We start from the raw sequence: 27,345 nt of genomic DNA on the forward strand, positions 1-27,345 counted from the left end.
ATGAGCTCTTTTACGCTGTTCGATGCAGTGGAGTGTTTGTTTCGAAGGATCAGTCAATCAATACGCGCCAACCAGCCAGCCAGCGTTGAATCAGCTGATCGTAAGTGTTTACATATCATTGGATGTAGATCGAACGAAAGAATGTGATGAATGTGATGTGATTTGTGTTATCACACTTTTAGCAGGCACCATTCCTTAATCAATGTTTTAGTTTATCGCGAAGCGTACAGTTTGGGACGGCGCGGTGGTGTATTGGTAGCGGCGCCGGTCTTCACACGACAGGACCGGTCGAAAAATCCTATTCGGATCAATTCCTCCCCACGCAGGACTGACTATCCGGCAACGGATAAATAAAATCAAAGAAAGCCAGAAATGGCAGGCCTGGACCTCTTGAGGTTGTTGTGCCGATGAAGAAGTACAGTTTTGTAGCTATAACTTTAGCCGGCAATGGTTGTTGCGTTGCTTTTGTAAACAACCAGGCCTTCCATGCTATGGAGAAATGTTCAACGGATTCTAAACTCTACTTAGCATGTGTACCACTTCCTAATTGTCCTTGTTGTGCCTCTATGCAAGCCTTCCGTATTCCAAAGCACCGGGAGTTTTTATCAATACATATATAGTTTCAATTTCAACTCGACCTCACGGTATAAACGCTTTGCATCTGTTTGCTACCGTTGGAAAAAAAATACGAGGAGACGAGCAAAGTCCGCGGAGCTCGCGATCGCGATCGTAAAACGCCAAACTGACAGCGGTATAAAGATGGCCCCCTAATTGAGTCGCGTTCGGTCACAGTCAACAGGTTGCCAAAATCCAGTCCGTTCTATTTTTAGGTGTATCTATAATGTTTATGTACGCACGTTCGACTATGATTAAGTAAAGCTAAGTGAAATTGTGTCGTTAGTCCTAGTGTACTTGAAAGTGTTTTCCCATTTCCCAAAAGCATCCAAGTGTTGTGCGTCGATGGTCGGATGTGTGTGTATGTGTGTTACTGCTGCTTACATGATCGAATAATAATGATCGCCAAGGGCCACTTGCTGCGGTTGTTCCATCGACGTCAGCGAAGGTGCTGTCGGTGGCTGTAGTGTACGTGAAAAAAAAGCATTTTTAAAGGGCCTTCCTATTCCGATGCCCGAAGCCACCGCTTATTGGCATGGTCGAGCTCCTTTTGAGCGATAATAAGCAAAGCCCTATCAGTGCTACAGTAAAAGCTACACAAATGAGGAGTGGAAGTTGAAACGACGGTGCAGTGCGAGTGCAATTGTTTACATACGATCCCGTGGGGGTGGTTGTGCAAGGTGAAGCAATCGCATCATGTTAACGCTACTGACGGAACTGCGATATTGGTCCACCAGGGAGGACATCATCATCCAGGATACGGATCTCGGAACAACAAAGTAAGCCACGTGAACCAGAATGAGCACGCTATGTGGAGCCGAACCACGGCAAAGGAGGATCACTTTGCTACGCAAAAGCAGATTTCCTAATCGATTACGCCAGCAAACGATTCGGCCACCACCGCCTGCATAATGTTGACTTTTTTTTTGTGAACTTTCCCATCGCATCCATCCAAAACTGCGTCGTGCATTTTTGCATTAATTCCAGTGCTTCACTGTGAGAGAAAAACGCGCCGAGGGTGCAGTGCTTTTAATCTATTGTCTTTGTGAGATGTTGTGACGGGTCGGGTTGCGGTTTCGCTAACCTCCCTCTGGGGTAGGGTGGTGGTTTCGTTCCACCGATCCTACTTTGCCTACTTGGAAAGCAACATCACCCTCCCTGCGCTGAGAGTGTGGGAAGTAAACGGCTTTTATGTGTTGTAACGCAAGACCCAGCCTAACAGGCAGAATCATAAAAGAGAAAAAAAGCTGTATGCGAAAAATCAACCACGAAACCCAAAATAGCAAGGTACAAAATCGGCTTTAACGATGTGCCGCCCAGAAGGCGGATCACCCACTTAAACCAAACCAAACCCCTCACAGACCGTGTGGCTTAAGCGTGCTAGGAAAGGGTTGAAATGAAAGCAAGGGCTGGGAGCATATTGTTTTCACCAACCAACAGACAAAATAAACACCACAATCTGGGGTGTTATCAAGATGGGCATCATTCTCACTACATGGAAAGCAGTTATCCATTTGATATTTTTGGAAATAGAGCAAACCCAGGGATCAGGGAAGAATCGTTTATGCATGTTAAATAGTATATTATGTATTGCACAGCGTAACCGCAAATACTTCCCATGTCCAGAACTAACTTTGGATAATTCATGTAACATTAGTGCAGAAAACACCGGCAATTGTTGTTGTTTGTAAAATGATAGACATTTTGAACACAATGGTTGTAGAAGCCAAAAAGAGCAAGGAAATGATGGATCACTTGCCAGAAGGGCATTTAATTTGTAAGGATTCTCAAACTGTTCAATACACAACCTAGCTACGATAATATTCGGAGGGGAGCACCATGCGCCAAGATTCCCATTCCCGGGCAAAGGGTAATTTAATTTTTGCTAAATTACTATATCAATCAGAGCCTTCCAGAGCTAGTAAGCTTGCCCTGTGATCAATTCAGTTTAGCAGAAGAATGTGTACTATGTTTACTCCTTAATGGTGTCGCTTCGACGTTATGATGCACATACCATGAGCAGAGCAACAAGTGCACTGCCTTGTCGCGTACGGTACACCCTTCTTTGCATGACCACCGATACGGATGCGTGCGATCGTGATCTGCAATTAAAATGTACCGTTCGTTCATTATTATACCGCCGGGTTGATGGGCTGGCTCAGTCGACGGTGGTTGCTCGGTAAAGGTCATTGCGAACGACGTGCAATCATGATGTTGGCGCACGTAAGTTGCTCTCCCTGAAAGAAGCACACCCGCCTATTTTGTCGCTGTTGGCGTATTATGAGCGCCAACACGAACGAGGTACAATGTTGCTCAATTCACATACATATTTTATCGTCGTGGGTGTCTGAGAGTTATACAATTTGATCTATATTTCGGCGATTGTACCTTTGCTATAAATTTTTAAGTACTACAGTATTGCAATCCCAATTTACGATGAACACTGGTTGTTATACTAACGTGTTTCCATGAGCAAGCAAACACGCAACAGCTGGATGGATGTGGAACGTGGAAGAAAAGAACAAGAAAAAAAAATTCTGCAAAATCATTATTTTTAGACCGTCAATTGGTTATCGAATGTCTGATGGTTAACACGCTGCATCACGCCACACGGCTTTACATTTTAGGTATTGTGAGAAAAAATCGGAATCCGGCCGAAGTCTTCTCAGCGAAGGAAAACGAAGCTACTGCGAATCGAGGGGCCTGAAATGGAGCCTGGACAACAAAAAGCCAAACAAACTGCGACACTCGTTACGGCTGTTGGAGGACGAACTTCGCCAAAAACGGCTCGTGTATTGCAAATGGAAGAACAACGTATTGCTACAGCTAATGCTCGCGAACGGGCTACTGGTGCATTTGTCGATAAATCCATTTACCGGCGATATCAATCGAATCTACTTTGATAAGTATCTCATTGGAAAGCTTATTTCGGAACACATTACCGATGTGGTTATTACGCAAAATCACATTCTGGTGGCGTACAATGAAAATCAGATTACCTTCGTTCAGCTACAAAAACCGACCGCACGGAAAAATAATCTCGAAAAGATCAGTCTGATGGACCCGAAGATTTACAATGTGCTGCTGAGCGGTACGGGCTCAACGACACGCAAAGTCCCGAAGCGGTTGGTCTGCAGCAGCAGCCTGAATTTAGTTATCGTGTGGACAAAATCATCCCAGAACGAGGTATACCCATGGCGGCCAACGGTAAAGGATCAGGATCGCGCTAACCTGCACGTGTACAAACTGAACGGTGCCCGTATGGAACTGCTCTGCTATTATTGGACCGAGTACGATCCGATTTCAGTAGAATTTTCACTGATGAACGACTATCAAGTGCATTGTGTGGAGCAAAAAATTTCCAAAAAGGTACGATGCCTGACTGTTCTACCATTCTGATGATTGTCTGTGAAGAGAACCAAACCTTTACTCATCAACTTTCACTTCCACCGTAGGGCGAAGTAACGATCGACAGCTGCATCTACCAGATTAATAAGACAAAAATGCGTCGTGTAGCCGTCACCTCCATTCCACTGCAAACGCAGGTTTGCTGTAACGCACTGAGCCCCGATCATGAGAAGCTCATGCTCGGTTGCATTGATGGTTCTATCGTACTGTTCGATGAGGGCCGCGGTATAACACATCTCGTTAAAGCCGCTTTTGTAAGTGTTGGAGCTAGCTTCAGGTGTTCCTGCTGTAGAGTTCGGTTTGATTTTACTGCTGTTTTTATTACCACCCTGACAGATTCCGACGTACGTTGCCTGGCACAGTGACTCATCGGTGGTTATGATCGCCAACGAAAAGTGCCAACTGCAGTGCTTCGACATTGCGCTATCCTGCGTTCGGATGCAGCTGCTCAGTGAGACGCAAGACAGCATCCCGTCCGGCACGTTCGATTTGTCCAACTATTTTCTCGGCCATCATGCACCATCCATTCAGTTGGGACGACTCAGCTGGAGCAAAAAACCGGAACTGGTTAACCACGGAGAAAAGTACGCTACGACGGATTCTTTCCTGTTCTGTGCCTTTGAGCAGGGGCCACTGGCATGCATTCGAGTGGTGGGTGGTTCCGGCTTGAAAGGTGACGTCCACACTTCCGGCCTCACGGCTGACGTTCTCGTGCACAAGTATATATCACTGAATCAGGTGGAAAAGGCGATCAACATTTTGCTCAGCCTAAACTGGGATACGTACGGGGCCATGTGTTTGCTTTCGTTGCATCGGATAGCGAACTATATTTTCAAGCAGCCGCTAGGCACGGAAAGGGAACTACAACTCCAAAAGGCACTCGGAAGTTTTCTCATTCCTGTCAAGTCACTGTGCTACGAGACGGAGCTCGAATTTGGTGATCAGGTGAACGATATTACGCTAAAATTCTTCCATTATCTACTGCGCAACAAATCGTACAACAAGGCGTTCAGTTTAGCCATCGATATCAATGATGCGGATCTGTTTCTTAAACTGCACGATAAAGCGAAGTCGGATGGTGATGTGGAGCTGGCCAGGGAGGCTCTTAGGAAGGTAGACGATATCAATCGGATATGCACCGATCGGAGCGATAGTGAACGTAAGTACAGTGTTTGTTTCGCAAAGTCAGCATTGAGACTAAACGCATCCCACTCTTTTCCATCTTTTAGATTCTCTATGTTCAAACTCGTCCTGTTCCTTATGTGCGGACAGTTTTGACGATGATGACGAATTCGAGGATGATGATAGAGAAAATCGAGTTGATGATGAAGAAGAGATTGTCGATGACGAAGATGAACTCGAAGAGGAGGAAGAAAACAGTAGTCGGGATGAGGCAACACGTCGTGTTAATGGTTTAAATGGCTCTTACCAGAACAAAAGGAGCGAAAGATCTGTTTCAGAAAATCCACGGCTTGATGACCTATCGAAACAACCCTTTAATAACGAAGTTCGAGAGAAAAGCTGTCGAACGTTCTCAACTTCCTCTGGTTCATCAAAGTCCTCACAGATCCAACGATGGAGCGTTGATCATAACGAACGCACAAAGAGTAAATCAACTCTTGCCCATCCTCCGCTACCGAAAACAGGCGACCAATCGTCCAAATCAGTCCCTCCTAAGTTTAACACACCACCGAGCAGTGCTAGCAGTAGGCAGGGAAGTAATTCTAAGCCCAACACACAACAGGATACCTTCTTTGGTCATCAAGATCGGCCTCCATTGCCGTACGTTTCCAAAAAACCGCCTCAGAACAAACCGATGGCGCCACCACCGTTTGCTATGCAGCGTAGCCAGACGGCTATGGCGCTGAAGTTGTCCAAACAGCAGCAGTCTCGGATAGCGGAATCAAAATTAAAAGGAAAATCGTTAAGCTCCAGCAATTTGTTGCTGTTGGATGACAGTCCTTTATCGTACGCGCATCCCTCATCCGGTATGGCAGCGCTCGGCCCCGGAACACGGTCGCGGCAAATTGTAAATCCCCGTGAAAAAGCTGCAAAATATTGGCAAGCAAACAGTTTGTCAATGGATCAGCTGAACGCTGCAAATGTTATGACAAACCGGGGCGGTCCCTCGCCGATGGTTTTGCCACATTATGCAGAATATGGCGAAACGACGGCTCTAGGCAACAGTCGCACTAGTATGTTACCTCCATCGTATCATCACCACCATCAGGACAATGCTCATCAATCGCCATCAGCCCAGCAGCATATTGTAATCGATGTCGTTCCTAAACCTTCCATGAATGGTTCGTTTCCTGGCGGACCTTTATCACCGTATGCAACGCAGTCGTTGGCCGGTGTGGTGCTGCCAGGATCAGCACCAAACATACTCGATCAAACGATCGGCATACCGTTAGTACAAGACGAGCCGGACTTCATTCGACGTCCGGGAGGCACACGTAAACCGCCGCCACCACCACAGTCGTCGTGGTATCCGAGCGTCAGTGCTCCTACGAGCAGCTGCAACAGCAGTAACGCTCCTCGCACTATCATTCATCAGTATCCGTTGATCTCTGGCAACATTCCGTCCAAGTTTCAGCTGCAACAGCAGCAACACCAGCCACCGTTTGAGTTGCAGATGGCAACGGCCGGACCGGGTAAATATGGGTCCAGAAAAAAACTGGACGCTCCCACCGCATCTATACTCTCGAACGGTGGTAGCAGTCATTCGAGTACCGGACAGTCGCTACAATCGGCAACGGCCAGCAATGGAGGAACGGGCACCGTCGGCTTACATCTAGCAGCAAGTAGCTCTGCCGGTGGTAGCAGCGGTGCCTCAACCTCATCATCTGCTGCCAATAAGCGAGACGGTGCGGAGAAGAATAAAGTGAAATTTTCCGACACCGTCACGGTCGCCGTCGTACCGGTAAGCATTTAAATCGCTCAATTTTCACATTTAACGTTCGGATCGCAGTACGAAAACTATAACTATGTTCGTTGAACAGGAAATACCTCGTAAAGAGAAGTTGCTCGTCGAGAAGTTGCGTAAACAGCCAATGCCACCGGGACCGGTAGGGTATGGACCATTTTCCATTGCCGATCCAAAGCGTGAGCTGGCAGAAAGTTTGCCCCTGTGCCATCCGAACGAGGACTATTTGAAGGATTTTACGCCAATGCAAGGTATGGATATACAAGGATATATGGGAATTTTCTGAGATCTGACAATTTTCCATAAATATTTGTGATTCTAAATAAAAACTGTTTCTTTTTTCCACTTTCACAGAGCTTATCGGCAACGGAAATGGAGAAATGGAGAAGAAAGAGGAGGAGAAAAAAATTCCAAACATCAAGGTGGTTCACTTTGGTGTAGTTTGATAACCGTATCGGAAGGATGTGGGGAGAGTCTTTGGCTCTACTAAAGCAGTATTCTGTTTGGTTTTGTAGGTGTACTTTATCAGTGTATTTTATCATTGTAAAATCAATTGTTATCCACCCGTCCAGCATCTGTTAATCATTCCAGTTACAGAACAAGAATATTATTATGTTTTCAGTTGTATATTTATTGTACTTATACTATGAGAGAAAGATGAAGTAGACGTAAAACATGTTTATGTTTATACATGTTTATAATTATAGATGCAATAATAAATACCTCTTATTCGGTACGAATATGTCTATAAACTAAGGAACAAAATTAATTTATCACTGGATCTTAAGTCGTTTCTTACATGTTGGTTATATGTATGTACGATTAAAACTTATTTTCTTATTTAGAGTTAAATTTAAATTCTCGATTTTCAAACTCTGGCGTGTCATCCAAGCGATTGTCGGAGTGGAATTATCCCCGACAAGCATTTGTTTTTTTTTTGACAGCTGTTTGTGTACATTCGGAGGCATTAACGACTCGCGGCACGTAAAATATTCAACACCGCGTACGATACCAGTTGTAAAAATACGTAAAAATATAAATATACTATGGTTTCCACCGAAAAAGATCCGGTAACATCAGCCAAAGACAAGAAAAAACCTCCAAAAATATGTGTTGGTCGCGAAACGCTCGAGAGAATGAATTTTCTCTACCAGGCCGCTGCGCTTATGTCCCAAACAAACCCACAACTTTCCGCTTCGTACGGAAAGTTAGCAAAATCAATCGGGAAAAAGGCTGTGATTCGGATGTACGTGAGTCAGCAATGTACAAGCTTTTGTTTTTTTTTTTTGACTAATGTTTCTATATTTTTGCAGGGAACCCGCGATCAAACGCACGCTGTGTGTACGATGTGGAGTTCTACTAAATCCCGCTACTACCGCGGATGTTGTTGATTTTCGACACAAGCAACTGTGCTATGTACAAGTGAACTGTAAACTGTGTGGATATGTTAAACGCTTTTATAACAGCAAAAATCATCAACTATGGTTAGACAATCCTAGTTCATTGGTAGAACAAATAGAATTCGATTAAATTTCGAAAAATGGCTTAAACCAAACTGTACAATATCCCGTTTTCGGCATAAGTGATATCCCTACATGATGAAAGCAAAATAGATACGAAGCCTTTTACAAAAATATATGATTCATTTATTGAGCTACCATTTTCAATAACTTACACAAACAAACAGTGTTACACTTTATACAATCAAATGTTACATACATCAGCGCAGCTTATTTGAGACATATAAAGTATGGCACTTCCGGCGTTTAATAGGCCGAACTGTAATTCTATTTGCTGATTCGCTTCTCACGATCGCTCTCTTACATGTACGTTGTGAATCATCCGAATAAGTCGCGTCAAACGGTTGGACTTTGTATTCTAGTAGTCGAACAAATTCCTGCGGATCTTAGCTTTGGCTCGTAGGAAAATGTCACACCACTATCTGGAAGACCATCGACAACATCTTCGCATTTTCATTTGTTTTCTTTTCTTGGCGTATGCAGGGCCAAAACTTTCTACGTCTCCACTTTCCCAATAGCCGCAATGTTTGATCCCTAACAATTCTGCCGCGCTCAGTCTTTCATTTGATATCGTATTAATAACATAGTTTGCTTACATATCGTAACAGTTTTACTAACATACTAACACGGGTAAACAATCTAAACTAATGTAACACTATGAGAGTATGAAAAAGCAATATTTTTCAAAACAGTAGCGTTTGAGCTAAAACGATAAGATAATCAGATAAGAACTACAATCGGATATCAGAACGAAAAAGGGATTGTTCTGTCTCGCAAGAAATGTATGTTTAACGTTAACTGTATCACCCATATGTCGCTTAATATAGCAAAAAGAGAAGTTTAACAAAATACACCTTATTTATAATAGTGTATAAGCTTGGAGCACTACTACTTAGCGCGGCTAATGAAACAAAGGCGATATTAATGATAGTTTCATTAACAACTGATCAGCATCCTTACTCGTACTAGCAATTCGTCCGCAGGACGTAATGTTTCGCGTTCCCCACGTCCTGCTCCCTTTTTTTTACGCTTAGAAGAACATGTTAGTTCCGTGTCGAATAAATCGTATAATTTTCATCCATCTGTTGGGCAGACAGGATGTCGTTCGTTTTTCGGTAGATTCCTCGCAAACTCGTCGTAGGTACCGGGTGTGTGCTGTTTGAGTATTCGCGTGCATCCATCATCATTGCGACAGGCCGAACAGCTTCAGTGCGTTGAATGCGGTGGCCAGGGCAACATCTTCCGGCTTTTTGTTCATAAATGCCGCTATCATTTCCACTATGGCCGGCAGACTGCAGGGTTCGTTCCGTTGAAATGTGCAGTAACGATGCAGGTAGAGTAGAGATCGTTCCGTCAGGCCACCCTTTACGTGCTGCGGTAGCTTGGAGGCCCGCGTATTCGGATACATGAACGGGGAGTCCGTCTCCACGAGCAGGCGCTCCATCGGTAGCCGGCCATCTTCGAGTAGCTTCCGTACGCCGGTGTCGGATTTGTCCTATCGGAGATGAGGAAAAACATAACCAGACAAGCCCGAAGCGAGCGTATTAGTGATTGTAACGTTTCGTGCCAGTGTATTTGCTATCTGCTCGTTCATTATTTGCTACATAACTACCTTGCACAAATATCCGGTCAGCGAGATGTAATAATCACGCTCCAGATATTTTAACGCTTCGTCCGTTGTGCCCATGAAACCGCGCACGATGATCGGCTGCGCTGGTTGGAATCTGGTTGGCGGAAGAAAAGATGCAAACAAACATGTATGTAAATTTGACTGCATTAAAAAATCGGGATTTTTATTTACAAGCTAACAACAGCCAGCCGTGCTACCTACTTCGTAAGTATATCCAATACATCCTCCTGGGCCGATCGTTCGTGTATGAGTATGGGCTTCTGCAGCTCGCAAGCCAGCTTTAGCTGACGCTCGAAAATCTCCTTCTGGATGCATGGTTCGGAAAAGTCGCGCTGATAGTCCAGTCCGCAGGGTCCGATGGCGACGCACTCGGGTGCATTGGCCATCACCTGGAAATCGTGCCAGGTGCTCGGTTCTTCGATGATCGATTTGGAATCGTGCGGGTGTATACCGGCGGTCGAGTAGATGATGCCGGGATAGATGCGGGTTAGTCGCAGTGCTTCCTTGCTCGATTTCACTGACGTGCCAGGAACCATGATCTTTTGTACGCCTGCAACAGAGATAGAACATACGAGATTTAGTTGTCGAATTGTGTTTCACATCAACTGGATGGAAAAAAAATGCTGTAACATCTTTATTGTGGGCAAGCATTTGGACCATAAAAATTACACACTTTTACGAAAAATACATTCACATTTCAGGTATCTAGAACATGAGCTTTCCATGCTCTACAGCATGAATGAACAACAACAGTGTTTACTTTTCACAGAATCGCAGCCAACCGAGCAAATCCTACATAAAGTATGGACATCATATGTTTATACTCCCCCCTGTGGATCTCCCTTGAGATTCCCCCAACCGATAGTAGTAAACTTATGCGCTTTGTGTGTAGCATTTGCGTGTTACTCGCCTCAATGTTGTGGCGGTAAAGTTTTGTCGTTTCTTCTTCCACCGCCTGAACACCATCAAATAGCGAAGCTAGGTGCTCTTCTTACGCTGAGCTGCAATAGCCACACCATTGATTCCGTCCGTGCCTGTCTGTGTTTTAGTAGCGACGCGGGACGAGCTAAAAAGTACATGTGCATGCAAATAAGCAGCACTTGGTAGTAGACGGTGGCGAGACAGACGGCTGCATGAAAAACGTGCATCCTCGAAGAATGTCAGGGCGGACACGAAGAGTACGGGCATCGGGCACAGAACGCAACAACTGGCGGAATGGAATGAAAAATCAATGGCCTCTTTATGTGTCTTCCACCAAGACGATTGTGTTAAGGGCATTTTGTGTGTGTGTGTGTGTGTGTGGGGCAGGTCCACTGTTAAAGGGCTGTTCTTTCTTCGCGAGACAAGGCAAGGTGAGAACCAACCACGTATTCATATACCAATCTAGTTCATTATTTGGCTTTGGCAGTTTTTCAACAAAATGTGCAGTATTATGGAACGTTAACATATGCTACAAAGTTGGTGTCCCATGTTTAATGTCCAATCATGGTAACTAAAATGTAAAATCTTCGATAATCGTGTTAAGCACGTTAACAGTGTGCCTAAAGCATGATGCGGCGTTGAACATCTGAAATACTTGTTCTATTGATATCATCCCGAACAGCATTGCATTATTTTATCGATAATCGAAAGTGTCGCTCAAAACCTTGCAGCAAAACTGTCGTTTCGCGCTATGAATATTTTAGTCCATGCTTAGTACAGGATGGTCCCAATAACAGAAAGCCCTTGGCTGATATGTTCAGGACCTTCTCCGAACAATGCCACCAGTTAATGCAGTTGTGAAGTTGACCAATAGTTTAGACTTCAGCATCGAAAACAATCACATTCAGAAGCTTCTAACAGAGCACATGATTACTGATAACACGGACTATGGACCACAGATATTCTTAAAGCATGAGATATGCTATTTTCTACTATAGTAAAACATTATCCTGACGATGCAGTGACAGTTTACGAATGAATAACGTTAAAATTCGTTATAAAAGGGTAGACTGAATGAAAATCATAATTCAATAACTCAAATGAGCTACAAAAATGAACCATTTTTTTTTGGTTTGACTCCCATCACGCGTTAGTTGAACGTTATTCGAACTAAATAAGCAACAAAAGCATGCTGTGGGCCACCAATTATCACACCTTAATTTTGCGAACAGCACAACCGCAGCAGCGTGGTGGTAGTAAAATAACTCATTTCGCTTTAGTTACGCATCATTTGCGACGTATTTTGCGAACCATTGAATGGGAAAATCTATTTCACTCCTCGTTCGCCATCTTTCGGGGTCGATTTCTATTGTGCATAGCTGCTGTAGCTACCAAACCAAAAACAAAAAAAAAACCCCAATTGTTCAATTGTGAAATTGTTTTTTTTTTGCGCGAAAAGGAAGCAGAGTCTGCCGTTTTAATGGGCATATTTTAGCATAACCGACCTGCACACTTTGCTGCGTATTGTAAAACTTTATACCGGGGGTGACCTTCACCGTTTTGGTTTTAGAAGTGTTTATAATCGTTATAAACTGGGCTATTAACACACTGGAGAGGGAGAGAGAGAAAAAAAATTGGTCCATTACCTTATTACCTACCATTCATTCTATTTACACTATCGCCGCAATGGTTCACATAATAAAAATGATACTTTGTTGTGTAAACTTGTGAGGATCGCCTCATAAATCGCACCCAACTCCAAAGCGAACGGCGATCGTATGCAAAAGGGAGGCAGAAAGAAAAAAGGCTAACCTGTCGTAGGACGGCAACATACTATCTCAATGCTGCTGGTGATTTTTCCTTACACAGCACCATATTTGGAAACGAGGAATAACGACCATCGTCATCGGAGGATAGTGGCATCGCCATTCAGGGTTACAGCGGAGAGAACACTCCGCCGGTTGGAGCATCGAAGCCATCCAGCAGAACCCGTTTTTTACTCGCCACAATCTGTCCCAAGCGATGGCAAATGGTGTCTAACCGGGCAGGTGGAGGACACATAAATACACGCATATACACACACACACACACACACACACACACACACACACACACTAAAAGCGGTGTGCACGTTTTTGGCATGGTCGCGAACACTATGTGTTGCATAATCCGCCCGCTGCATGCGGAAACTCCTTCCATCCTACGTGTTCTGATGGTGCAACACACCACCATGAATTAGTGGTTAAATGCAAAGAGTGGTGAGTTTCTCACTGCGTTCGAAGTATCGAATCTCTTTTCAATTCTCGCGACTATCCACCCACGTTAAACATGTTGTCCCCTAGTACAGTGCGTAACATAACTGTAAGCCCAATTTATCGTTTGGAAATTAACGGACAAGTGAAAGGGATAGGAAATGGAACTCCTGGCACCAAGGACCTCGAACAGAGTAAAGCATAATTTAATCTTCTCTTGGCATTCATGGGGCAAAGTTTGGGTTTTCGAATGATAAACTCTTCATGCTGCAGCAGCTAAATTATTTGCAAAATGGCCGGGTGTAGACTCCAACGTGGGACAAAACTCCTGAATCCAAAGTGACCATTCCTCGCCTCCCAAATCAATGCTCCGTAATGGGCTGAGGGCTGCAGTATCAAAACGCAGAAACCTTATATTTTTGAGAACCAATCGCCGAAACCTTTCTGTATTCGAGAAGAACGGTACACCAGCCCGAACGACAATATAGTCCAATCCTGATAGAACAATTTAATCCACATTCTGGACGAAACTTTATGGACTTTCAGAGTACCAAGGATTTGAATTGTTTTCACTCTTTAGTTGTATTGTTGTTTTTGGTTGGTCTTGTATGATGTCGATTCTCTATAACTGTATCAGCATCAATACAACCACTTAGATCCAGTTCAAGATGGAAATTCTCAAAATCTCGAACGAATTGCAAAATTGAGAAAGGTATAAAACACGCAACAAAGTACACAAACTGCGGTTTTTTTTAAACAGAAATGTTGTAAACGTTCCGAATAAACATAGTTTCCAATAACCCAAACCCAAAAAGTTATTTTTGTTTTAAATCGGAAAAGTGTATTCCGAGTTATTATTGAACATTCCGTGTAGTCCGCGGGTACCACCCACTGACTCTGACTCCCGCTGCTACCGAATTAATCGATACAATATTTTAGTGATGAAATATATTTTAATTTTTCGCATTTTAGAATAATTTTAACAACATTTTTACATACCAATAAAATAAAATAAATCGCAATCAGTGAACATGAAGTTGTCGCGGAAGGATTATGCTTAAAGTTTTGTTCATTGAATCACAATTTTAATATTCAAAAATTTAAACACCTGTATTGTAGTGTTAAACTCCTATCATAACTACAAAAATGGAAACAAAATATTGGGTGGAGAAATGCGATGGAAATAGCAAATTTAGTAAAACAAACCGAAGTGTATCCTTATATTTATTTCCGAAGGGCAAAACACTCAATCTTTCGGTTGTAAGGTGTCCATAACGGATACTTTAAGTAAATTTTTGGAAAAAACAAATAAATTGGTGCATCATTCATTAAGTTACGCGCATGAAAAGGGGCGTCCTTATACTTATTTCCAGCACTGTATTGCTACCAATTAAAGAGTAATGATTAGGAGTAACGAAACTTTTTATCGTTTAATCAAGTTGAAAATGACAAAAATATGAAGAAATAACGTAAAATTTTAGCACTATTAAATATCTACGTCCCTCTAGACATTCAAGAATAATAAATTAGCCATGAAACGAATCGAATCACTCAATCGTTGATTAGATTAGACTTCGGTACAATACTTATACGAATGGAAATATGCCAAACAAAAAGAAACGGTTAGACTAGAACAGTTTTACACCAATAATAAAATAAACACTTCCACTAGCTGAGTGGTGACGCAGTTTTGGCTTACGGTGAAAATCTTCGCCTTGTTAACCCCTAACCACTGCTGCACGCACTCGCTGAACTGCATTCTGGCGGGCTTCATGGTGTCACGGTCTTGATTGAGTTTAATTTCTCAACCGTGCGTTGCCTTTGTCCTCGGCCCGACCAGTTCGTTCAACACTTTCAACAACAGTTTACGTTCAATGTCGCCTCTGTGCTTGCTGGTTCGTATCAAACGACGAAAGGGAAATAAAACGCATTGCATCACACTCTTTTGCATCGTTTGCTTTCGTTCGCTCGCTTGTCCATTTCAAGTGTTGCTTTGCTGGTTACAACGCGAAGAAAGTGTGGTGGTAATTCTAAACGCCTTCGGGTCAAACGGAACCAACAACACCAACAAGTAATCTCGGGTGGCATGTATGCACATAAAAATGCACTAATTTAGAAGAGAATGAATTGGGAGGTCGGCAGGCGTCTTCAGCTTTGTAAGAATTCTTGATCCCTCCGCTGTACATTGCCATCCCGCAAAGGATGTAGGGTGTGCTAAACTCCCAATCAATGGGGAAATTCCACGGCTCATTCCATTCCATTCCGTTCCGTGAATGGTTTGAATCGAGATTGTCAAACAAGCTGAGGGACCGCTCGCATCGGTTAGAGATTACAATCAGCTGTCATCTTACGACGGGTTGTATTCCTCAATCGTACTTAAGCTGTCGAAGGTGCCGAAGGGAGAGAAAACAACTAACCAATACGATCGACAAAACGCTTCAATGGGTGAAGCATTCAATGCTTGGAATGCTTTCTCTTGGCGTGGATGGGATAGAGCCGATCCGTTAGTCGCCGTAATCGATCCCACCCGGATTTGCAAGAACAACTTAGCCGCGCCACCAAACAAATGCAATGCGCATGCGAACGGACGGCTGGCGTTGAGCAGAACGCTTGTTAAAGCCGTCCAAACTACACACCCGTGCACCGAACGCTGAATGCGTCGTTGTTTTGGGGTTGAAAATTTGGTTTAATTTTAGAAATGCGATCATATGCGATCACAAACAACATCGTATCATATGGTGTCGGGTGGGTTTTTGCAGGGGGGCGGAGGGATAGCAGAAGCAAAAAGAGGGACCAAATGTTTCCCTTATTTCACTGATTTTGTGAAGCGTTGTGCGAGGATTGTGAGCGAATTTTATGTACAGAATTTGCGTTGTGTGTGTGTGTTTTAATATAACCTCAAAAGTATAAATTAATTGTACTAATTCTGAAAATGCAATAAGCGGAAACTTGTAGAAATTTTCACATTTTCTCAGGAGTGCCTCAGATGGTTTGAGGAGTACTGCGAAGCATAAACGCATAAACGGCAACAGCCGACAATAACTATTCAGGAACAAAATCAATGAACAAGACGAACGATGAATAAAATAGTACTTCTTATTTCCCCAACCACTGTGCGCATAAGTTGTCTGCAACCATCATCCGAAAGATTCCCCAAACTGGTGACCCCGACGAGATCCATCATCCGAGAGATTCCCCAAAGGTTTATGAAAGTGTATTTACATGAATATTCATTCCTTCTTATAATGGTCCTGTTAGGACTTGACACTGATGCTGCCGTGTGCTAAGCCAACGCCGCTACCACTAAACCACCGGTCCGTCCAAATAAATATGAGTTCCTTGCATAATTAACATCTGTACGATTTATAATCGAACAATAAACTGTACACAAAAGCAATCACACTCTTTGTATCGGTTTGCATAGTTTGCTGAGATCAAATCGTCTTTACGTATTTTTTCCATCCGTTTTATCATTCCACAAAACCGGAACCGGTTACGGAAGTAACGTATCAATAAAAGAAATTTGTGCTGAAATGATCCTTCGATCATTATCTGGCTTTTTTTTTTGTTTCCTAAGACAACAGTGTACACTATCGCACACCAGCATCATCAATTAATCTGTATTGGAACGCACAACGGACAGTAAGTTTGCGACCAAAAAAACAAAACACACACTCACACACACTAAATGCGCATAAGAGAATGTCGGTAGCCGCGTCTTACGGAATTCCGATACAATTCACCAACGAAACAAAAAAAAACTCATCGTAACTTATGCCGATAAAAAGAAAATCATCTTTTTTTTTGAAAATTGAAAGTGTGTTCAACCGCGCACCGGAACACAGGTGGCGAAAAGTGATGCTGGCCAGGAAATAAATCGCATACGGCACAACCACACTCGCACACGTGCGTCTCACAAATCGCATCGGGCATCGGGCGCGCTGTGTAGAAAAAAATAATGATCGACAGTTTTTTTTTTGCCCATTCCTCTTGTGCATTACGATTGAAAGTGAAAATCAAACACTTCTCGTGCGGAATCTAGTATGGAGCAACAAAAAAAAAAAAATCAAATGTCTACCACACCCTCTCTCATCGATACAGTGACTTCACACAGTATTAAGCAGATGGATGCGGAGGCTCGGAATAATTCCAAACTATCCATTTGCTCCGCGGGGCCAACACATTGCAGCAGCAAAGCAGCTCAATTATGAAGCACTTAAGCAACTCCTAATGCCGAATCGGAGCTCCCCCGTCGCCATTCCCCGTGTCGTTGTCTGCGCAGTGAGCTTTGACACGCGGAAATGGTCATGTTCCGCATGAAAACGAGAAAACTGGCCATTACCGGCAAAACGAACCGAACAAGCATCATCATTGATGATGATCATCATCGCTTGCGCCCCCGGTGTGTAAGGCACGTTAAAAAGGAGCCTTTTTATTTGACGTGTGGAAAAGCAATACAAAACTACAGTGGGTGGATAATAAAATGCAAGCCACTTCCGTTCCGCGACGTTCCGAACGTAGCCAATTGTTAATGTCTTACAAAAAGATACGCGTGTGTTTGGTGTTGCACGATTTTCCTTTCGATCGGCACGATATCTCTTGTGTTCAAATTATCATAAGCAGAGAAAACGGCGAGTGTGTTGAACTTTCGAATTCGGGGGTGTCGATCCAAGACAAATGTTGTTGTGGCCCGGTACGGCTATAAACAACCAAAATACCCGCACGGTTGCTGTGGCCGAACGGTACAAAACATATAAAACATTATCAATTACAAATACACAATTTCGAGGTTTTTTTTTTTGCTGGTCTGTCCAATAGAAATAGAAAGTAAGCGTACAACAAACGAGAGCTGTTTACATCAAATGTTCATCACCTACAATTAGCCTTCCCGGGCCGTATATCTGCTGCTAGAATGACGAATGTTGGTCGATGGATTATATCTTCGTCACCGGCTTTTGCCACACTTCTGGTGGCGTGTCTTTCGCCGCAATGAAACGCTCCCCCTGGGTCGAGAGAAGCGTTCCTGGCCTTAGTGAGCTGTCAAGCGCATCAACAAACGCTACTGTTTATCGGTAGCGGATCCCATAACTGGGGTGCTAAGTGTCTGGTTTGGGTTTTGCGCGAGCGTCATGCATCATCTAGAGCGCTGCGAAAATGGAACGATGCATATGATTCAGACTGATTGAGCGGTTACCCCACATGGAGCAGGAAAGGGAATTCAAAATAGGCGCAAGATTGTCGGCACTTTTAAATGCTTGCTTCATTTCTAACAATTATTGTCTTAATATCGTTACATATGTAACGACTGAGTACCCGAGCTCGTGTAGATGGGTGCTGCTGGCTTAAACTTATAATGGCGTCTCTCCAGCACAAAACGATCGATACCGCATCCTATCACAATTAGTGTAGCGAAGCTAGCGGTCAGCATATTTAGTGTGATTTTAAAGCTTACTTTTGGCACGTTGGCAGAAGACAGTCGTTCGAATAATGTCTAGACTTAGGTCTAACCAATACGCATTGTATCCACGCACATCTCCAGCGTATAGGACAGGTCGACTGCAAGGTATGTGGCTGCGGCGTCGGATCCACGATGTGGATCATCTTTTATGATCCTGCGTGGAATTCGAGGCTGTAAGACCCTCCTTGCTGGACGCAGTTCGAAGAAAAGAAAGATCCCCGATATCCCAATTCGGGACTAGCTGGGGGGGCTCGGATGTAGCCCACCTCAGTGTAATTTTTGAATTTTACCGAACTAATGGTTTGTCCGTGTGACCCTATCTTCCTTATGTTTGTCTTTGTGCTGTATGCTGTATCCCGCTTTTAGTATGAAGAATAAGTGTTTGTGTGAATGGAAGAATTAACGAAAGTATGAATGAGTTTTGATGCGTGCAAGTTTTGGGTACGATAAAGCAAGTCGATCGCTGCAGAACCACCAGAGCGACTTGCCAAAAATCTGGCCGAAGAAGTAAAAATGGCAGAAGAAAGGCGACGACACAACCCAAATGACGATCCAGACCCTCGCAAGAAAAAAACACTCTATTGGATGACGAAATATTACACAGCAACACGGCCGAGTACACCCGGTATAAGGTGACCTTTCACTGTTTGGACAAGGAAATGTGTTCAAACCAATGTGAATTGTATCTTAAATTAAGCTACCTTTAGTTATAAGGAATACGGCGTGACCGTTCTGTTGAATAAAAAAAAAGCTTAGTGTTGATAGTGTCAAGGAAAATCAAAACTCCTGAGGTTTGTTACGCTATAACCATTAAAAATTTATGGATCACATTATAAATATCTGATATTTCTGAGTAACACCGTACGATCTTCTTCTTTGTCGGCACAATAACCTCAAGAGGTCTAGGGGTCTGTCATTTGTGGATTTCTGTGACTTTATTTACCCGTAGCTGGAAAGTCCGTCCTGCGTACGGTGGTTTGACCTGCGCCGCTACCATCATGCCACTGGGCCGCCCCATAAAATCATAGATACACCTTATACAGACAGCACCGGAGATATAACTAATATTGTGGATCACGCTAGATTCGCGTGTCTTGCATTTCCGCGTGTATACAACCCTACTGCACTATCGTTTATACTTGAAAGTTATAGAGTTGGCTTCACTTACTAGCTCGCAATGCTTTTTAAGTGACATTTCGAAGGAAAATATTGCAAAACTTATTTATTCTCTCGACTTCCGATGTTCAACCATGAATACCATCATCAACCATGTAATTGTTATTTGTTCGAATTGTGTACATTAAATTGGCTGGGCTGGGAAATTGAAACATCAGAGTATCTGCGAATCCCCGTATATCAGATACCGTGTATCTCAGGATCTACTTGTAATAACTTCATATCCTACCGCAAAGGAATTCGTTATGGATGGTTGATTCTCATTTGTTAGGGTAGCGCATGAAGATTTCTGCTTCCCCATTGCACTAGCTTAATGTTTTTCCTCAACCATGCGCGAAAAAAGCGAATAAATTGTGATCATTCAAATGCTCAAATTCAATTTAATCATTGCAAATAAAATATGCACAATTGCGAAATGCTTATTGATTTGGTTTAAACATCGATCGGTCTGATGATCGTTATTGGGGTTTGCACATGCGAACACGAGTTGAACAGCCGGCACATTTTGGGGTGAAATTTAAAATTCCACGCCGCTATTGTGTACGACCGGCCCCAGTGTCATTCCGGCAGTTGACGAACCCAATCCACGAGGGAAGAAACACTTTGCCCAAGAAGTCACGGAAGCCGAATTTAATGACCACCTTCACATGAAGCTTCCCTTCCCCTTTCCTTTTTGCCGGTACCGGAAGGTGAATCCCCACTGCCTCCATTACACCCCTTTTTCTGGCAACACTCATACTTTCAGCTATCTAACACTATCACCACTTCGTGCCCAAACTTTCACGTGTACGAGTGACCGGTAGAAAATTTCGATGGTCCACACCGGTCCCACCGTCAGCTGATTGCGTGATCACAATTGCCACTTTCGGTGCGTGGAAGTCAACTGCTGCTCGTATGCTCATCATGTGGGGTGGTTCCCTTCCTGCGTTTGCGGGCGCGACGTAACGTTACGCATGAAAATGGATGAAGACCGTCGTGTGGCGTAAGTTCACGACCGTGTCCCGCACGGGCACATGGCAAATGTTGTACTAGGTGATATATTGTCCCCTTTCCTTACATATGCCAAGAAAATTATGATAAACAAACAAACGATACGAGTAGCAAATTGATGTCACTTAGGCTCATAAAGGGACTGCGTGGAGAGGGAATGGTTATAAAGTATATTTTTACATGGTTTTCGCTTGGTTCAACTGAGCTAAGCTTGAGAGCTTTGTTCTTCAATTAAATTACCCTTCCAGCAATTTGTTTACAGCACAGTTTAACAGTACGCGTTATGCCGTGTAATTGGTGTTTTTAGTTCAGGGGGTAGTACACTTTTTAAGTTTACTTCACAAATCCTAAAATGTTGGGTCACAATCCTAACATGTTTACTTCATCGTAAATTTTCCCGGAAGCTCCAAAGTTACTAAGCGAAGGCAAGCAAGGTCCGAGGCAGGACAAACGCAATTGTCTCACAAAAACCTTTTTTTAAGTTGGTGGACATCATAAGACTATATCGGTTCGTCCGGTTTAAACTTTCCACGTCACAAAACATAATATTTTTTTTCGAAATTTTCAATTTTTTTATTTTTTTACGACCATACTTAAGATTGCTGAAAATTTATTGGAGATTATGAGAAAACCCCGATTTCCAGTGCCGCTTCAATACTGTCCGTCGATTAGAAGATTTCCTTCAAAGGAGTTTTGTAGGATAGGAAAACTCGTAAGGCGATTTTTCCAAAGGCGTCTAAATTGGGCAAAGATTTCTAATATACGCATAGAATGCTTAAATTCCTTAAAGGATTTTTCTTCGTCTCCTTTAGTGGCATTACAACCTCAAGAGGCCCAGGCCTGGCATTTTTGGCTATCTTTGACTATATTTACCCGCAGCTGGATGGGCAGTCCCGCGTACGAATTTTGAGGATTGTGCATTGTTTTGATTGGAAATAACAGTTGCAAATAACTATATGAAAATAGTGCGCTACTCCCATATTTTAGTGCTTTCCCATATGAGTTACAAGATTTCATATTTTTTTGATAAATGTTTTGATTCCCCTAGGGATGTAATGGGTAAATCAATTTCAACCCGAACTGAAACGTACCCTAGCGGGGTGAAACTGCTGCATCAAGGATAAGGTGGTGAAGCGGCTAGAATAGCCATGGCCACTCCTTTTCGTGGCAGGCCCCAAAACCCACTGTCACCTTGTTTTGCGAAAGGTGTTCACTGAACCACCACCACACCACATGCACGCACACGCGCACGGTTCGGTTTATTGGGTTGGCTTTCACCGCATTTCATGTGCGCCGATGTGGTTCACCGATCGGTGTGTTACTTCTGCGACCCTGTACCAATTCCGCCCTTCGCGCTGGATGTTGCTAAAAAAAAAGAAACTTAAACGCTTCTCCTGCCTGCCTAGCAGTGTCGCGTAGTATTTTCCACCACTTCCATAACCTGTTCCACCTGATATGGGCCGGTGTTCTGAGTTTGTAGTGCACACCTCGCATCCGGAGCAAAACCTTCCCGATAAGATTAGTTTGTTTTTTTTTTTCTGTAGTATTGCGCTAGATAGTAGGGCACCCCTTGCTGGTGTGGTGGGTTTGTTGCGTTTGAGCACCCAATTGGAAGGCAACAAACAGTGCGACCACAACCGTGTGTCCGTTTATGTTTCGTTTTATCAATAACGTAGCTTTCAATAACGAAACCGTTTTGCTGTAACTTACCGGAATCCTTTGCGCGCTGAATCACCGAATCCAGATCACGGATGTACTTCTTGTTGGTTAGATTCGCACCGACATCGACGACGATCAGGTTTTCGTAGCAGTGCTTCATTTCGTCCTCGTGCATGTTGGCCATAATGATGAGCGAGCGACAGCGAGTCGATGTTTCTTGTGGAATGGATATTGTTTCCCTTTTCTTTCGGATATATTTTCTCCACCTCTTCGCACTACACGGAAAGGGCACTCTTTTTCCTCTGCAAAGGTAAGGTCCTTTCTGGTCGTGGTGGTCGTGTTAATTTATGTTTTTACGATGACAAAAATTCCAACGCTGCGTAGTAAGGGCGGTACTGTTGCGTGCTGACTAATCGTTTCTTCCTATTGTACAGAACGGAGGTCTCTTTTAATATGTTTCTACACGTTCTGTTGATAGAATGGAACTGGAGCAAATAAACAGCAAACCAAAAGCTTGCAGCTCAATGGCTTGCCACACAACCACAGAACCTGATCGCAAACGATCTAAACCGCAGGTATTAAATAAAAACAAAAAAAAATCAACAACACCACACACCGCTGACGGTATGTGGTGTGTGACGTCGCCAAGAAAACACCGAAAACCACCACCGACCAACACACACACACGCAAACGCACTACACTCGAAACACGCGCGCACTCCGCCGAGGTCAGATGGATTGCGGTGGGCGAACTTGAGAACCAGGCGCCACAGGAACGCAACGCAACCGTAATAACAACAAGAAAAGACACCTGGCGGTCTCTATCGAGAGCGCGATGGTAAAGGCAAAAAATTGGCAGCTCTTGTGTCCTACCAGCAGCGTATTGGTTCTTTTCTTTTTTGTTGAGGGACAAGTTTCACTGCACGGGGTCGCGTTTTGTTGGGGCCCTTCTACTTTCACTACCACTACTTATCCCTTCCTTATTGATCCAATGTCGCGATATTGATGATCGCTGTTACGTATGTTCTAAATGCTGCGGTTAAAACGTCCTGAGGGCGCCGTGTTGTGAAAGTGTCGTGGTGTTGATGGAGTTTACAAAACGATTAAGTGAAATTGTTAACCTTCTGGGGAAATGGGCGAAAACACTACAACCTAAATCGGCACAAACAAACCTATTTCGCCACGATCGAAATACTACACCGATTGACCCACAACAGGAGGAGCAGAACGTGCGCTACAAGTATACGAAACCCGCACAAATGCGTCGACGCGCGAATCGGACCTTCCAACGGGGCTGATCGAGCTATTCAGACAGAGCCGGATGATGATGCGTTCGCTCATTCGAAGCCACGATCGTCACATCCAAGAGCGCAAGAGGGAGAGAGAGAGAGAACGAGAATTCGATCGCGGTTCCGCGGATTTGATCGCACTGTTTCTGCGTGTGCGTTAGATTCCCCAGCATATTCATCCTCATCTGTTACTCTCTTTCACTCATACACCTTTACTCTTCTTTCTCTCTTTCTTTCTCGCCCTATCTACTGTTTTACAAAGATGCCAACATTTCAGTGGATCGCGACACACATGTAAATAACGAATTATGTTTTCACAAACACCAACCACGAGCGAAATGCACGCAATGCAACGAGGCGAATATTAAAATTTTTATATCGCTTAAATACAAGCTGAAAGTCGTAATGCAAGAACGAGAAGTTTGCTGAGGGTAACCCGATTGATGCTGTTGACGGAGCGTTTAACAAGTAGGCTTGTGGTAAATAGCGTGATGAAGGTGTGACGTTTTGAATGCGATCGCTAAACGATCTTCGCTTAGTGAGATAAAGCACACGGAAAGGGAATAATTCTTTGGCAAAAGTCGTTGAAAGGTTTGAGAGCGATTTAAATTGTTGCGAATTATAAATCGCGTTCACTACACCGGACGCGTTTCCAGAAGAACATAACATTGGGTTGCATTATTGCCATCTCTGCACGGAAGAAGTGATCATTGAACGCCTCACTTGTAACACATCATCAGTTGCGTTCACCTCAAACCGACACTTTGCATGGTTGTAATCAGCAGGAGGATAGGTGTGTTCTTATCGGAAAGCTTGAAACTAGATTTCGCAGCTGTACATCGATTGGATGCGTGATGATAAGCGCGAATTCTTGACAGTTTCTCTCACTGCTACACAGAAGGCCACACGGAACACACTATCACCAATGGCAACGCGTTGCACCGTTCTTCCCGTATGAGCGTCACTCGCTGGTGTCATCGTTCAACAACATTGGATAGGAATGTGTTTGATCGACAAAGTAATACGGCTACGAGTGTCTGTTTAAACAAATATCACAACATAACTAAACAGATTTAAAGAAGGTAAAAAATGTTGCGTTGTATGCTTCATTCGCACCGTAAACTGTTGGACTAGATCTGCGGAATGCACAAAGTTATTCTTGTTGTTGATCAATTTCTTTACGCTGTGCACGGTACACGACACCTTCGCCGACTGCAGCACACGCAGAACACAGCAACATACAGCATCGGCTGTTTTAAGAGAATGGAAAGAGAGACAGAGAAGACAGAGAGACTGCTCACAACATGGATTATGGTGCTAATACACGGCAAACATAAACATAAAGTGGATAAAATTGTGTGTTCAACTATTTTATATACATGTAAAATTAATGATCTCTTATTCGATATTATTTTTTAATATATTTTTTTATTTATCTTAAGAACGGCAGGGCATGTTTTTTTAGTATTTTTAATGTATTATTAACTTTTTACATATTGATTTTTACTTTTTATTAATTTTTTTGTATAGACAAGAATGCTGGCTACTTCACCACATTTAATACTATCCTAGAAACACACTCTAGCAATCTTTATCTTTATATAAACATTTACAGTTATAGTGGAAAGTAGGTAAAGATGGACACAATGGACATTTTTTATAATGATAGGAAAAATAATATTATGGAACATTTAAAAAATGCAGTTAAAATTTTTTGTCTCCTTCAACTAAATCAAAAGAAAAGGCAGAAGATGTGATGCTACATTTTGAAAATATGCCTTAAATTATTTATTCTGAATGTAGATAAAACCTATCCTTCCCCTATATCTTATCCCGCCATACGTAATACATTTCAAACGAAACTTTTTATCGAGCCCTTTCGGACTTGTGTGTCCCACTTGTGTTCACGTCTACATGAGTTCTCGTTCTTTCACCCACATTACTGTTCTGTGTATTTGTTTGTTTCCTATTGTTCTCCTCATCTACCTTACTAATTAAGACAAATTTGGTGTAACCCATGTAAAGGACAAAATATGCAAATAAATTCAATTAAACTGAATTTAAAAACAATTTTGAAATGAAAAATTGAAAGAATTAATTTAAATTGTTCAATTATTTATTAATCGATGAAAATTATCAAAATCCCGCATAATCATCATAAATGTATAGCTATCGTGTGCTATAAGTGCTTTCGCTATATAAGTGCTATATAAGTGCTACACTTTACTTTTATGGGCAAAAAGTTATTTAGCAGCAGCTATCGTGTACTACAGGCAAGTTGATCGCTACGAAAAAAAAACGCACATTTAACTCATGTGAGACTGGCGGTGTACTGGCTCTATTTTGTTACTCGGAAGATCTGATGACATACAACATTGCTTAAAATCACTTATGATACAGTTATTTCTAGTTATGATATATTGATATCAAAGCTTTTAGTAAAGGAACTACTTAATGGGTTACTAGTCAAAGTTATAAATTGCAAGTTAATGAAAAACAAAATTCACTGCAGCACAGGATGTGTTTTGAATATTGACCTAATGGCCAATAAATACTTTGTCATGTTTCTGTTGTATTAGGTCTATTTCATAGGAGAAATGTGAGGTTTTGTATCTTTGTTAAAATATTTACAATTATCACAGCCTATGCAATAGTGTAAACTGAGCTATAGACTTAGTTGCTCTACACGGAGAACAATCATAAATTGTGAGCGCAACGCCGCTAATAACTATGAGAGAGAGAGAGAGAGAGAGAGAGAGAGAGAGAGAAAACGAGCCTGAGAAGGAGATCGAACGAGTAAACTGTTGCCAATTTAATAACTGATACTCCAAAGCAGCCTTATGTGTATTTTACACATTAATAGAAAGCGGTATTTTGTCCATTCAATACGAATTTAATTGATGAATTCATTTAGTGAAGTTTAGGTCACCTTAAAGTTTATAGCGTCCTACTGCGTAAACTACATTCTATATAGTAGCTATTATTATGTGAAATATTGTTACCTAAATACTTTTTTGTGAAATGGTTCAACTAGAAAAGAATTTTATAAGTTTTGAATATTTTCTTATGTGTTAATTTATTTTATGTTTTTCGTCTTTTTCAGTCGATAAATCACATCTGCTGGAACTGGAATCTCTGTTCGGTCAGGCATTGTTGTCACGAGCAATCGGGATAGTATACGGAAAGCAACCCATCACAGCGTACTGCAATTCAGACGGACAGTGTAGCATCCTTGACGTACCAGGGTCGAAATACGGCACCGTGTACAAAGTTTTCCCGGGCATCAATTTCTGTGCTTGCGAATCCTTCCGAGACTGGGTGTTGAAACAAAAGCGCCAACCCACCTGCAAGCACGTGCTAGCGGCACGTTTGGCATTAATACTGCGACGGATAAAGGACGAACCACTTGCCCCGAACAATTGTCTCGGATTGAAGCAACAATTCGTTGCAGACTGTATGAAATAATTGTACCAGCTGGAAGGACCTGAAAGCTACGCTACT

General features: G+C 42.8%; 4 protein-coding genes across 4 annotated transcripts; 3 read left to right on the forward strand and 1 right to left on the reverse strand.

The window, feature by feature from the left end:
• On the forward strand, window positions 1-27,309 carry LOC128709871 (zinc finger SWIM domain-containing protein 7-like). Its single transcript, XM_053804907.1, has 2 exons — window positions 1-100; window positions 26,948-27,309. Exons 1-2 carry the CDS (start codon window positions 1-3, stop codon window positions 27,307-27,309), a joined length of 462 nt encoding a protein of 153 aa, XP_053660882.1.
• On the forward strand, window positions 1,312-7,395 carry LOC128709869 (WD repeat-containing and planar cell polarity effector protein fritz). The gene is made up of 7 exons (XM_053804904.1): window positions 1,312-1,394; window positions 3,243-3,984; window positions 4,071-4,277; window positions 4,360-5,182; window positions 5,253-6,946; window positions 7,026-7,200; window positions 7,304-7,395. Exons 1-7 carry the CDS (start codon window positions 1,312-1,314, stop codon window positions 7,393-7,395), a joined length of 3,816 nt encoding a protein of 1,271 aa, XP_053660879.1.
• LOC128709872 (ribonuclease P protein subunit p21) lies at window positions 7,996-8,479 on the forward strand. The gene is made up of 2 exons (XM_053804908.1): window positions 7,996-8,195; window positions 8,263-8,479. The coding sequence occupies exons 1-2, from the start codon at window positions 7,996-7,998 to the stop codon at window positions 8,477-8,479; spliced, it is 417 nt and encodes a 138-aa protein (XP_053660883.1).
• LOC128709870 (3'-5' ssDNA/RNA exonuclease TatD) lies at window positions 9,653-22,739 on the reverse strand. The gene is made up of 4 exons (XM_053804905.1): window positions 22,607-22,739; window positions 10,301-10,649; window positions 10,082-10,193; window positions 9,653-9,964 (listed from the first exon to the last, which is right to left on the reverse strand). The coding sequence occupies exons 1-4, from the start codon at window positions 22,737-22,739 to the stop codon at window positions 9,653-9,655; spliced, it is 906 nt and encodes a 301-aa protein (XP_053660880.1).
• Window positions 27,310-27,345: the final 36 nt, after the last annotated feature.

This window comes from Anopheles marshallii, chromosome 2 (assembly GCF_943734725.1).
Source record: "Anopheles marshallii chromosome 2, idAnoMarsDA_429_01, whole genome shotgun sequence".
Lineage (NCBI taxonomy): Eukaryota > Metazoa > Arthropoda > Insecta > Diptera > Culicidae > Anopheles > Anopheles marshallii.

What these genes read in the sequence shown, in the direction of transcription:
- LOC128709871 (XM_053804907.1), top strand. Translation starts at nt 1, where the DNA reads ATGAGCTCTTTTACGCTGTTCGATGCAGTGGAGTGTTTGTTTCGAAGG. An exon ending in CAGCGTTGAATCAGCTGATC is followed by an intron (nt 101 to 26,947) that starts GTAAGTGTTTAC and finishes CGTCTTTTTCAG; the next exon opens with TCGATAAATCACATCTGCTG.
- LOC128709869 (XM_053804904.1), top strand. Translation starts at nt 1,312, where the DNA reads ATGTTAACGCTACTGACGGAACTGCGATATTGGTCCACCAGGGAGGAC. An exon ending in ACGGATCTCGGAACAACAAA is followed by an intron (nt 1,395 to 3,242) that starts GTAAGCCACGTG and finishes TTTACATTTTAG; the next exon opens with GTATTGTGAGAAAAAATCGG. An exon ending in TCACGGTCGCCGTCGTACCG is followed by an intron (nt 6,947 to 7,025) that starts GTAAGCATTTAA and finishes TTCGTTGAACAG; the next exon opens with GAAATACCTCGTAAAGAGAA.
- LOC128709872 (XM_053804908.1), top strand. Translation starts at nt 7,996, where the DNA reads ATGGTTTCCACCGAAAAAGATCCGGTAACATCAGCCAAAGACAAGAAA. An exon ending in AAAAAGGCTGTGATTCGGAT is followed by an intron (nt 8,196 to 8,262) that starts GTACGTGAGTCA and finishes ATATTTTTGCAG; the next exon opens with GGAACCCGCGATCAAACGCA.
- LOC128709870 (XM_053804905.1), bottom strand. Translation starts at nt 22,739, where the DNA reads ATGGCCAACATGCACGAGGACGAAATGAAGCACTGCTACGAAAACCTG. An exon ending in TCAGCGCGCAAAGGATTCCG is followed by an intron (nt 10,650 to 22,606) that starts GTAAGTTACAGC and finishes TCTCTGTTGCAG; the next exon opens with GCGTACAAAAGATCATGGTT. An exon ending in GTATTGGATATACTTACGAA is followed by an intron (nt 10,194 to 10,300) that starts GTAGGTAGCACG and finishes TCCGCCAACCAG; the next exon opens with ATTCCAACCAGCGCAGCCGA.